General features: G+C 35.7%; 1 protein-coding gene across 1 annotated transcript; it reads left to right on the top strand.

Moving 5' to 3' along the window:
• Nucleotides 1–2,593: 2,593 nt before the first annotated feature.
• Nucleotides 2,594–6,149, top strand: LOC122011081. The gene is made up of 5 exons (XM_042567516.1): nucleotides 2,594–3,119; nucleotides 3,199–4,229; nucleotides 4,343–4,863; nucleotides 5,091–5,351; nucleotides 5,438–6,149. Exons 1-5 carry the CDS (start codon nucleotides 2,594–2,596, stop codon nucleotides 6,147–6,149), a joined length of 3,051 nt encoding a protein of 1,016 aa, XP_042423450.1.
• Nucleotides 6,150–13,966: the final 7,817 nt, after the last annotated feature.

The raw sequence follows: 13,966 nt of genomic DNA, 5'->3' as shown, positions 1-13,966 counted from the left end.
AAAGCACGCCGTTAATAATAGTTTTTACGGCGCACCTAATTATGTGCGCTGCCAATAATATAATATTTATACAAATGATGGCGTGCAGAAATAGAACGCTGTCAATAAACTTTTCTACGGCGTGCAAAGTGCGCTGTTAAAACTAAATATTAACGGCGCGCGTAGCGCGCTGTTAATAATTATTATACATATATAAATCACGGCGTGTAAAACTGCATGCTGCTAATAAATATTATAAAATTCTAATAGCATATAATATACACCGTTAATAATCTTCAAACTTTTTTTAACACTTTCCGTTGAAATTAACAACTCCCCTTCCTAATTTTTTGCAAACTTTTTATACAAAAATAATACTTCCACAATTATTTTTCCGCTAAAATAGTTCACTCCCGAATCTCCCGAACCGCCAAAATAGTTCCACCAAATTGACAATTATTTTTTGCGTTGAAAACCCTCGCGCGAACCTCCCGAATCTCCCGAACCCTCGCGCGAAAACCCTCACGCAAAAACCTAACTCGCGCCCTCTCCTCACGACAACTCCCTCCAACGAAGCTTCTCCGCCGAACCCTAAGCTTCTCCGTCGAACATCTCTTCCCATCCTCTCTTAGCCAGAGCCCTCTTCAGCGAAGCCCTCTCGGCCGAAGCCCTCCACTAAATCACGCGAACCTCTCTCACGCAAACCTATTCGCTAAGCCACTCGCTCGTCCAGTCGAAGCCCTCTTCAGCGAACACCTACTTCCTCCCTGTCGTTGACGAGCCTCTGCTTCCTTCCAGGTACGCAACTCACAGAACCTTCATCTATCAAATTGTGTTTCTGCCATTATTCGATCTATCGCTACTGCTTTCTCCCCTCAATCCATGAAGATACCAACTTTTCCAATGGCACTATGTCCACCCAAAGATCATATTTGTTTTTTTTAGAAGTCAAAAAAGTTGTGATCCCAGGAAGGTGAATAAGCAGTACATCGAGAGTAGCTCAGTGTTCCATTAGGGGATCTTGGAGGAAGAGATGTGGACATGAATCTTATTCTAGAAGGGCTTACAAGGAAGCTCGAATAAGCTTCTACTAGTAGAAGATAGACCCACACACGCACACTATAGGTAGGAAGGAGGACTCTGATGCCACATCTTCACTTGACTTCAAGCAGGAAGTAGACCAGCCGAGCCGTCTAAAGCCTTTAAGAGAGTAAGGGCGTGTTGGTAGTGTGGGAGTTAGCGCGTAACCTCCATCCCCCGTCAACTCATTCAATGAATCTTCTTTCATTCACTACGTGGCTTGAAATTGATCTATTTCTGATTTTTTTGTTTGTGTTTCTTATTCATTTTTAGAATCTCCTACAGAGGAGGATAAAGGAATGCAGAGAAGTGATATGTTGTTAGGGTTTTTAATATTTACCATCATTTTTTGATTTAGGTATCTTAGTCTAATCCTTTGACCTCTATTTGCAGTTAAAGCCTATTGCTTTTGGAATTGTTTCTTCACAATTCAATATGCATATTCTCTTGTGAGCATGTTCCAAGCAGCTAATTAAGATCGTGCCTGCAGCCTTGCAAAGTAGGTAAGCAATGAATCTCTTTGATCCAAACAAAATTCTAGTCCCTCCTTGGTTTTCCATCTGTGGTCTGAAAACATGTTTTTCCTCGTGCATGTTATCCTTATAGTTCTTTGTGTGTGATTGTATAATAAATTTGGGAACCTGGTGATTTTTTTCTTTAGATAAGCATGTAATATTTTCAAGCTATCTTAGGAAATTAATTTCTTTTTGAGTTGGTACTATATTTCAATACGCCTCTGGAAACTCTGCATTTGAGGTTTCTTTGCTTCTAGACTTGTTTTAGTTCTGGTTATTTGATGGTTTGTGCTAGGCAGTCATGGAAACTATAATTTTTTACCTCACTTCTATTTACTGACTACCTATAATTCAACAAAAAAATACTACTTGTTGCATATTACTTACTATTCGTGAATTGATATTGTAATACCCTCATATTTTATGTGTTTATTCATCCCCAAGTTATTTCAATACCGGATCAACTCTATTGTGCTCGGTGGTGTTAATTCTCTTGGATTTGTCTATTAATTACTTTACCCTTTACCCATGAATTTATTGTGTCAGGAAAATAATATGACGTTGTTAGTTTGAAATCCCAAGGACCTGAACCTATAGTTTTCTTATCTTCATCAACAGAGGCAAAATTTGGTATGCATTTATATTTTTTTCGTCATTGTAGTTGGTTTTATTTGTATTGCCTAGTAGTTAATATTCATAAGGCTTGGTTGTGATTATTAAACATGAATTGTCAATTCTAGTTCGCCTTACTTCATACATGTAGAACGAAGACATCAGTAGAATTTACTAGGTTGCTAATACTTTTATTTATGTTTTTGAGTTGAGCAAAATATGTAAGTTGATAATACTCAGATATAATTTTTTTGTTCTGTTGTATATCATTGTTTGTTATAAGTCCATCTTTTCCTAAAATTTGATGGATTAAATTTTTTAACACTAAAAATATTGAAATAGGATAATTTTCTTTTATTTATTTTTTTCAGATTATTTTATTAGTATCAAGGCCCATTGTTTTCAAAATGGATAAGGAATGGATCCATCTTCCTTCAAGGCTTGTACCCGAGTATGAAGAAGGGGTTCAAAAATTTCTTACACAAGCTAGGAACTATGCCAAAACACGTGAAGTAATCTTATGTCCTTGCAAACATTGCAAAAATAAGAAGTATATGAAATTTGACCAAGTGTACGATCACTTAATTATTAACGGGTTCAATCCTTCTTACACAATTTGGGTCTTCCATGGTGAAACTTATACTCCAAATTTTCAAGGTCAAAGTAGTTCAAGAGGAATTCAGGAAGAGGAGGATGAAACTAGAGAGGCATATAACTTATATAAAGATGTCTTTGCCTCTGATGAAAGGGTTGGCCACACTATGTCTGAGGCAAGAGATTATGAATTTGCTGATTTATTAGTAGATGCAGAAACTCCTCTTTTCCCTGGACGTACAACTTACACGAAGTTGTCAGCAATCGTTACATTATACAATTATAAGTCTACAAATGGTCACACTGACAATAGTTTCAATGAGCTTCTTAAGATCTTAGGTGACATGCTTCCAGAAAAAAAACACACTTCCAAAGGATGTTTACTCAATGAGAAAGTTGTTAAAACCATTTGATTTAGGATATGAGAAGATTCATGCATGCCCAAATGACTGTTGTCTATTTAGAAATGAGCTTAAAGATTTGGACTCATGTCCAAAGTGTGGTTCTTCAAGATGGAAGGTAGACAAAGTCACCACCAAAGTTTGTAAAGGAGTTCCTGAAAAGGTGCTACGGTATTTTCCTGTGATACCAAGATTGAAAAGGATGTTTAAATCAGAACAAAAGGCTGAAGACTTGATTTGGCATTCCAACCATAAAAGTCATGATCATATGATGCGTCATCCAGTTGATTCAATAGCTTGGGATACGATAAATCATAAGTGGCCAGCTTTTGCATCAGATCCTAGAAATCTCCGGCTTGGTCTTGCAACAGATGGATTCAACCCTTTTGGTGATCTTAGTTCTAGATATAGTTGTTGGCCAGTTATTTTGGTAAATTACAACCTTCCTCCGTTGATGTGCATGGCGAAGGAAAATCTTATGTTGACATTATTGATTCCAGGCCCGAAGCAACCAGGAAATGATATAGATGTATACTTGGAACCCCTAGTGGAGGATTTGAAGGAGTTATGGGACATTGGTGTGGAGACGTATGATGCATTTAGCAAGTCAGTGTTCAATATGAAGGCTATTTTGATGTGGACAATCAATGATTTTCCAGCTTATGGAAACTTAGCTGGATGTGCCACAAAAGGGAAATTTGGTTGCCCAATATGTGGTGAAGGCATATCTTCTATGTGGCTTAAGTATAGTAGAAAGTTTGCATATTTAGGGCATAGGAGATTTCTTGCTCCTAATCATCCATTCCGTCAGAAGAAGAAGTGGTTTGATGGGAATAAAGAGACAAAAGGAAAACCTAGGCCTCTGAATGGATTAGAAATTCTTAATGTATTGAAAGACATTGAAAATGACTGGGGTAAAAAGAAAATGGGTAAAGATATCAATAATACAAAGAAAAAGAGGAAGGAGCGTGATGGTTCAAAAAAAGTTCAAAAACCAGTTCAAATGTGGAAGAAGAAGTCAATATTTTTCAATTTGCCATACTGGAGTGTAAGTTATTTTGCACTCTATTAATTGTATTTTATAAATTTTTTATATTTTATGCACAATTTATTTTGAATCTTGAACTAATATATGAAATGTGTTGATGGTTAAACTTGTAGGGGCTCCTGCTACGTCATAACTTAGATGTTATGCATGTTGAAAAGAATGTTTGCGAGAATATCATAGGTACAATGTTAAACTTAAAGAAAAAATCAAAAGATGGTGTTAACGCTCGCAAAGATTTGAGGCACTTAAATATTAGAAAAGAATTACATCCTCAAGAAAAAGGAGAAAACATGTATCACTTGCCGGCTGCACCTTACACATTGTCTAAAAAAGAAATGGACGTATTTTGTTCTAGGTTAAAGAAAATAAAGTTACCTGATGGTTATAGCTCAAATATTGGTAACTGTGTTTCTTTAGAAGAACGAAAGCTTATTGGGTTGAAATCTCATGATTGTTATGTTCTTATGCAACAATTGCTTTCAGTAGCATTGAGAAGTCTTTTACCAAAAGGTCCACGTAATGCTATATTTTTGCTTTGTGCATTTTACAATGAGTTATGTCAAAGAGTGTTAGATAGGAACCGTCTAGAACAACTCGAAGAGAATATTGCTGAAACTTTATGCATGTTGAAGAGGTATTTCCACCAACTTTCTTTACCATCTCTGTTCATTTGACAATTCATTTAGCAAGAGAGGCTCGCCTGTGTGGGCCAGTTCAATTCCGCTGGATGTATCTATTTGAAAGGTAATAAATAATAATCTATCTTTTTACTACTTTAATATCATACAACAACTTAGATTTTTCTATCAACATTTATTTCATGTGATTTTTAATTATTTAGATTTATGAAAATGCTTAAAGGCTATGTGAAGAACCGAGCAAGGCAGAGGGTTGCATAGCTGAGTGTTACCTTGCAGAAGAACGAATGCGATTTTGTAGTGCTTATATAAAAAAAGCTGCTTGTATTGGTCTCCGATCTAATCGGAATGACGATTTGGAAAATGGAGTAGTGGAAGGTCGCCCCATTTCTCAAGGAAAAGAAATTATTTTAGAAGAACATTTGTTACAAGCAGCACATCGATATGTGTTGTTCAATACTGCAGAAATTGATCCTTACATACAGTGAGTATTAAATTGCAACCCTAATATTCTTGGTGTATTGCATGATTCATATATTTTAACAATCACTTTTCAATGATTTTAAATAGGATGCACATTGAGGAGCTTAAACAAACAGATCGTCGTTTCTCAAGTAATGAAACACTGTTACAAAAACGACATATGGAAACATTTGCTCAATGGTTATCAAAACATGTTCTTGATAACTCTTCAGATCGGATTCAATGGCTAGCACATGGTCCAAGAAAGCATGTTATATCATATACAGGTTATATTATAAATGGACATCGGTTCCACACAATTGATGTTGGAAGGTCGACACAAGATAGTGGTGTTTCAGTTGAAGCTGATACTATTTGGCAATCTAGTTCTACTGATTCACATACAGTAGGAAGACTATCGTACTATGGGGTTATACGAGATATTGTGTTACTAGACTATTATTTTTTCAAAGTACTTGTTTTTAGGTGTGATTGGGCTAATCCTGGAACTGGTATCAAAATGGATGATGGTTTTACACTTGTCAACTTACACCAAGGACTAAGGACTTTTGAAAATGATCCTTTCATTTTAGCATCACAAGCAAAGCAAGTTTTCTATTCTAGGGAAAATGATGAATCAAATTGGTATGTGTTGCTAAAAGCGCCACCTCGAAGTATTCATAACATGGATTTGCTTGAAGAGGATGCATATACATCATCAAAACCTCTTGATGTGTCCAGACTTGAGATTAACATTACTGAGAAAGAACCATATTCCAGAAATGAGTGTGAGGGAATTGATGTTATTGATATCCCATGACTGAACTTTTCAGATGTAGATTTATAGTTATTTATTTCAACAAATAAATGTTCTTTTCAAACTCCACTACTCTTTATTTACTTTTGCAATATATTTTTGTTCTAGTTTACAATATTTCAGTGGTGCATCATGTCATATTACATATTTTATCAGGTCATTATTTAGCATTCAAATGATGAAAAAAATGGGCAAAAAACGCAGTAGAGAATCTATAGTTGAAGTTCAGGTGATATATTGTAATCCTTTTTTAATTCTTGGTTTATTTTAATAAGTACACTTATGCATTTCAACATCTCTTTATGCTATTTTGTAGGAAAAAATTGTTAATCAACTATCGAGAATGGACTCTAACACTGCCTCTGATTCTTCACAACCTTTGCATGGTAAAGAGTCGGTTGATGACAGTAAAATTGATGGGAAAAAGGGACGAGGTCCATCAAAGTTGATGTTGGTTAGTGGCCAACAAAATCCCAAAGTGCTAGAGCGTAATGAGTTCGGACAACCAATTGGAGATAATTCGGTGAAGTATGCATCTTTTCTTGGTTGTATGGTAAAAGAATTTGTTCCATATACATTGGATGGATGGAATGACGTAGATGAAGATTTGAAAAGTAAAATGTGGAGTTGTCTTCAGGTAATGTCATCTATCACTGAATTATTATTTTCCAATTCTATAACAAAATTTAGTCATATATTCATGCTTTATATTTTACAGCTACATTTTAATGTTGAGGAGTGGGAAAAGAAAACAATCTTTCAAAAGTTAGGTAAGTTGTGGCGTGATAGAAAGTCCAGGCTGCAGATACTTATACGAGAAGTTAATACTGGTCAAGCAGCTTCACGAGATCTTAGCCTTTTGAAGCCCGAATTTATGGACCAAAATCAGTGGGACATTTTTGTAAAGAAGACACTGTCACTTTCCTTCCAAGTAAGTATTAATTCACTGTTATGGACCAAAATCAATAAGTAGTATCATATGCTCACTCACTTTAATCATTTGTAGTAATTTTGGTTAAGTTTTCTATTCTAACCTCTCTTCCATTTGTAGTAATTCTGTTACGAATTTGATTTTGTCCCATTTAGAAGCTATCTCATACTTGACTACTGCATTGTAATCCAATCAGTTGTAAGCTATCCCATGTAGTAATTGTGTTGTTTGATGAATACTCTAGCAAGATGATTGACCCTCTCATGAGTGTTTTTCAGTTGTTTTCCTTATTTTTGGTGGCACAGACACAAAACATGATATCTATACATGTGACATCCTTGTGCAGATGAGATGGTTAGGAATCTCTTCTAGCTTCTCTATATAGGACCACATATTAGTCAATATAAGATTTCTGGTGTTGATTTCAGAAACTTTCTCCTAGTCACACTATAGGTTAGAGTTACATTACCACATCAGTAAGTTTTTTTTTAAAAAAAAAAATATTCTTTCTTTGATCTGTTAGTGAGGACTCAAATTTTGGAGTGCATTTCCATTCACTTTTTTATCTAAAGCCTATATAAGGATGCTGTCTCATTACTGCATTTCCACCTTGTTAACTTGAGCAGATTAATGTGAGCATAGTGGAATTTACCATAGTTGTCATGGAAGGTGTGAGTGGTAGTAGTTCATGTTAGTGCACAGTGCATTTACTTGAATAAATAAGACATGTGAATGATATGTGTGACAATCTAATCTCTACGTTGTTTTCCACCAAATCACCATTCATATACTGCAAGCATGGTTTATTTTGCAATTTGTCCGGGTGTATTAGCAAATAAACTTGAACAATATAAAACTACCAACTCAGCAAGCTTACAGCCCTACACAATTTCATCTTGAATTAGTACCCAAAACAGAGGAAAACTGAAACAGTGGACAAGGGCAATCCAAATCCAACAAAATTCTCTCATTAGCCACAACAAGCAACTCATTAAGAATTTAGGTAACAAGAACTTGAAAAAAGAAACAAATTTCTGAGAAGATTTGCCTCACTTGTAGCTGCTTAAGCTTTTCTTGGCTTGGTGGTAGCCAGCTGGGCCTCAGATTGCAGCAGAAAACTGCACGCTTTTTTTTTGGCTTGGTGGTAGCCAGCTGGGCCTCAGTTTTCTACACATTTTTTTTTTCTTGTAAAATAGCGTGCAGCAAAATTGAAGAGTGAAATGAAGATAGAGATTTGTCAAGAATTAACAAACAGAATGCTAGAATTTTTTCTTAGATTTTTGAATATCTTAGAATCTGTATCCTTACTATGAATTTTTTCTTAGATTGTTACTGCTCATGGTTGTATTTTTCCTTGTTGGTTATCTTTTAATTCTCAGGAGAAGAGCGCCAAATTTAGAGAAATGGGGGTAAAACAAGACCATAATCATACAATGAGCCGGAGAGGTTATGCCCGTTTGGCCAACATGATGGTAAATATTATTATTTATACAACTTTATGGATAGTTTGTTTTAAAGTTTTCTTATTTAAGCAATGATACATCTTTTAAATTTCTTTTCTAATGATTTTTTTATATTCTATATGTTCCATACTTAAGGAAAAAAAAAGTCCTGCAGATACACCAATTACAAGATCAAAAGTTTGGATTGAGGCTCACAAGAAAAAAAATGGGCAACCTAGTAGTGAAGCTGTTGGAGAGAAAATGGTAATAAAACTATCTCTTTGAATTTTGTAAAACGTTAGAAAAATTTGTTATTTACTAAAAAATTATCTGTTTGTTCTATTTGATAGAGAAAAATAGAAGAATGTCCACCTGAATCTTTAAATACAACTAGCATTGCCGATGACGCAATTAGCATTGTATTTGGCAAGGAAGCTAGAGGTAGAGTGCGTGGGTTGGGCTTCGGAATTACACCATCAAAAACTGGAGCTTGCATTCAACAAAATGAAACTATTAAGCAACTTCAAAGTATGATGGAAAACTTTCAACAAGAAATGCAAGAAATGAGGTCTATGTTTCTCCAAAGTATGAGGCAACGAAATGATGAAGAACAGGTTAGTAAATTAACCATCATTAGATAAAATAAGTTAAGTATGTATAGTTAAATTATTGGATTTAATTACATGATGACATTATTTGACATAATTTGTGTGTCAAATTAGGTTGCTAGTGGTGGCATTAGTAGCGGTATTGGGAATGATATTGATATCAATGGTGCAAAACAATTTCAGGTAATTATATTCAAATTGTATGCCTTATAAACCCAAAGTTCATTGTTTAAGCATCATGTCATATTAATAATTTTATATTGTTTAACTATATGCAGGCAAAACTGAAGAATGTGAATAGTGAAGTTGTCCATGATAATCATAAATGTAAGTTACTTCATTGGTGTGGTGAGGGAGTTGTTGCAGAAGGTCGAGTTGCATCCACAGATCCAAAAGCAAAAGTGCATCACATTCCTCTTGGAGGATCTTGTTGGAAGGTTTGGGTTGATAAAGTTCTGGTGGAGAAGGTAGACTTGATACGACCAAATGATGAAATGTTTTATCTCGACGATGCACTAGGAAGCACAGTAGCATGGCTGTCTAAACTTGTAGTTTTGTGTGAGTGAGATAGATTCTACTTATTTGAAAGTCATACATTTTTGTTGGATCCAAATCATGTTACTAAGTGAACTCTGGCTATGTTATGTTAAGTGTGGTGCATTTTATGTTTCTACAATTTGTGTTTGTTTCTGCATTTTGTGTGTCGACATTTTATGTTTTTTGCACATTATGTTTCTGCATTTTGTGTATATTATTGCATGTTGTTGATAACTCTAACGGCAGCATGCATTGCATGCCGTGAATACTATCTATTGCGGCGTGCATTACATGTCGTTGATAATCCTAACAACAGCTTGCATTGCATGCCGTGAATACTTCAATTGCAAATTGATAACACTAATGAAAGCATGAATTACACGCCGCGAATAATTGAATTGCAGCGTTTATTGCACGCCATTGGTTACCCTAACAACAGCATGCATTGTCCGCCACGAATTCTTCAATTGCAGCGCTTATTGTATGCCATTGATGACACTAACAACAGCATGCATTGCACGCCGCGATTATGTCAATTGCAGCGTTTATTGCACGCCGTGGATATCTTTAGACTTTCAACAGCTTATCATTGTACAGGAGGCAATGCACGTCGTGGATAGTATATTTGCACGTCGCAAAAAGCTATATTTGTTGTAGTGCCATTACCAAGGATTATAAAAGAGGATAGATGTAAGAACGCCCACCCTTCTTACCCAAGGGTGGCGCTACGATCTTATACTACTTACGTACATGCTTTAGTTATACTATAACAGCGGAAAATTTTAAATCATTCCTTTTATTTAAATAAGCATGATATCACATATTCTGATTAGTTCGAATGTGCATATATTGATCATATGACTAAAAATATTAATTTGTCCGAATCGTTCTTGCCGAGCCACCACCACACACATCACTATCTGCTCCTCCTGCTGCTCCGTCGTTCCGAATATCCGTCCCCCATATCTGCGGTACAAGAAAAGTAAGCTATGAGCACTCATGGCTCAGTAAGTTCCTTTCCTACTCACTAAAACCGAATTCATATCATTGCATATCAATATCATGCGAGGTATCATAAGCATACGACATACAAGGGTATCCTATTCATATTCATATCATAATATCACATGACATTATATCTAATCATCAGATAATTCAAGCACATATGTAGGCAATGCATCATGAATTTGAAAACTTATACTTATAAGTACTTGAAATTAATATCATCATTAGAGGGGATCCCAGTTTGTACCACATACATAATGCGCGCGCTTCATAGGTAGGTCCAAGGTAGCAAGTCTTGAACCCTACCATGCATACATACTAGGCCCGAGTCTTACTCCATCGACCTAGGGCATTCAGAGGCCCATTACTGACGAGGCCCGAGTCTTACTCCATCGACCCCGGGGCGTTTACGGAGCCCACCCTTGGTACAAACCATACAAAAAAAATAACTTATCATGCATAACTATCATATCATGTCCCTAACAATCTTTCATGCATTTCCTTTTTCATTTCTTTTCATTATGTATAGCATTTCCTATGCTATAACATATCATTACGTAACATAATTTCATTTATTCTCATTATGTATAGCATTTCCTATGCTATAACATATCATGGCATATTACGTAACATAATTTCATTTCTTTTCATTATGTATAGCATTTCCTATGCTATAACATATCATGGCATATTACATAACATAATTTCATTTCTTCTCATTATGTATAGCATTTCCTATGCTATAACATATCATAGCATATTACATAACATAATTTCATTTCTTCTCATTATGTATAGCATTTCCTATGCTATAACATATCATGGCATATTACATAACATCATTTCATTTCTTCTCATTATGTATAGCATTTCTTAGGTTTCTTTCCCTTTTTCTTTTATTTTCCTTCATGGCCGAAACCTACCAGTCCTTAAGCTAGGTTTCTTAAGTGGCCTAAAGCATGGAAAGCCTAAGTAAATATCATGGCAAAAGTTACTAAGAACATCATACACAAAATTGGATCATAAACAAGCTAGGACTCTTGTGATCTTACATGTCTTATATCATGTAACTAATTTTCTACATTCCAATTAAACATGAGAGCATTAATCAACTTTCATATCATAATATCACAGAGGTCTTGAGCATATTAATATTTTTGTTTAGGCTAATCTAAGATATCCCTTTTATCATGGCCGAAAAACCCTAAAAAGAGTTCATGAGTTTCTAGCAATGTGAACATCCTTTAAGAAACTTTATATCCTATCATAGGAGCATGTTTATTTAAATTTTTTTTTGAAGGTCTTTCTAACCCTTAACCTTTCTGGTCCGAAGCATACAAGTGAGTTTTCTTTTGGTTCCAATTAATTTCCAAGCAAGAAAACCATAGAAAGGTCCTTGGCATTTCATAGAAGGAACCTTGCACTAGTTTGGTTAGACAATAATCTTCCTAGCCTCTTTAAAATATTTTTGGTTAAATCCTAGGGTTAGATACTCCTCTGATCATACATCATATCAGTATAAAATCATGGAAAAGAATCCTTCTACATAGCATAGAAAATCTTATCATGAAATGAGGTCTTGTTTAAATCATCTTAGATTTGAAAACCTTTTCTTTAGCCGAATTTTCTTAAATTCTTTCCTAGGTTTTCTAATCCTTATAAATCCGAAAATCACATAAAAGCCTTGTACCACAGGTGAGGGGAAGCTTACCTTCTTTGCTTAAGTTTCCTAGAGTTGAGAACTTGCTTGTGGACCTTTCTTCCTTGCTTGCTTTGCTCGGCACCAATGGAGGAAGAAGTGGCTAGGTCTTTTGGTGAGAGGAGGAGGAAGAAGAGGAGGCTTCTTCCTCTTGTGTTGCTCGGCAACAAAAAGAAAGAAAGAAAGAAAAGAGGGAGTGTCTCGGCACCTCTAGGAGAAGAGGAGGAGAGTGAGTTGAGGATGAAGCCACCCCTCCATGCCTATTTATACTAAAATGAGGGGAGGAAAACTTGACTTGATTCATCCTCCTTATTTATTTCTCCTCTTTAATGATAAGAATATTCTAGAGAAATGCTTCTTGAGTTCTCTCTTTTCTTTCCTTTAATTTCTCTCTTTTCTTTCCTTTAATTAAAATTCCTATCTCTCCTCTTATAATATCCTCTCCTATCACACTTGGTTAACATATGCATGCATCCACAAGAGAACCAAGGATCAAAACTTGGTTATGTATATTTTTACTTCTTTTCTTATTCTTAACTACTTAGTCCTTTCTCTCCTTATCAATAATTCTCCTATCCCCTTTGATATCCTATACATGTTCCTTACAAGAGGTCCAAGGTTCAATCCTATTTCTCTTCTAACATATTATTGATATTCTTTTGTACATAATAATTCATATATCACCATATTATGCATTATGCATAAATATTTCATACACATATATATTATCTCATATTCCTTCCTTTTGTTTACATTAATTCCATGTATTATAAATATAGATGATTTATATTCTCAACTTTATTTTCTTTCATAAAGTTTTAATCATCTAAATCCTTCCCATCTTAATATTCAACTTAGAATATTTACACCTTCTTTTCACTACCTTCACACTCTCATTATCCTTACTTTCTTATCTAGGCTTTCTAGGGGTGTTACAATCTCCCCTACTTATTGAAAGTTCGTCCCCGAACTTAGAATGACAATTTCTGCTCAGATTCCTTAGACGTTGGTGGAGCTTCCAATCTCCCTTGACTCATTGAAGGTCCCTCAATAGAAGTCTGCAGTTGGTGTAACCTTGCGGGACCACCATGATTCAGAACATACTGTGGTGCTTTAGTTTTGGTTGGGCAGTCTCTAGATAGATGTCCTTCCAGTCCACAGTCGTAGCATTTAATTTTGCCCTTACGACAGTCTTTTGCTTTATGACCCTCTATCCCACAGTTGTAACACTTATTAGTGCTCGTACGACATGTTCCTGGATGTTTCTTCCCACATGTATTGCACTGAGAAAACTTGAGCTTCTTGTTGGACGGACCATTCTTAGTGTCGTTCCGTCACTTTCCCTTTCCACCGTGGTTCCCTTTCCAGTTGGCCTTGATATTTTCCAGTTCTTCCATCTGAGCTTGCTTCTTGTCCTTGCCTAGTACCTTCAGGTAGTGTTCAGTATTCAGGGCACTGCTAATTAACTTCTCTGTGGTCCGCGGCCTGTTAACTCCGCCGGCCACATTAAGTGCTATCTCGGGTTTGAGCATCTTTAGCATAAGCCTGACCCTTTCTCCCTCCGTCCTAACTAATTCCGGGCATAGTCGTGCCAGGCG

The sequence above is a fragment of the Zingiber officinale genome, chromosome 8A (assembly GCF_018446385.1).
Source record: "Zingiber officinale cultivar Zhangliang chromosome 8A, Zo_v1.1, whole genome shotgun sequence".
Lineage (NCBI taxonomy): Eukaryota > Viridiplantae > Streptophyta > Magnoliopsida > Zingiberales > Zingiberaceae > Zingiber > Zingiber officinale.
Note: the sequence above shows the minus strand (reverse complement) of the source record. Positions and strands in the feature narration are given on the sequence as shown.

What these genes read in the sequence shown, in the direction of transcription:
- LOC122011081 (XM_042567516.1), top strand. Translation starts at nt 2,594, where the DNA reads ATGGATAAGGAATGGATCCATCTTCCTTCAAGGCTTGTACCCGAGTAT. An exon ending in TGAGCTTCTTAAGATCTTAG is followed by an intron (nt 3,120 to 3,198) that starts GTGACATGCTTC and finishes CATTTGATTTAG; the next exon opens with GATATGAGAAGATTCATGCA. An exon ending in GAAATTGATCCTTACATACA is followed by an intron (nt 5,352 to 5,437) that starts GTGAGTATTAAA and finishes GATTTTAAATAG; the next exon opens with GATGCACATTGAGGAGCTTA.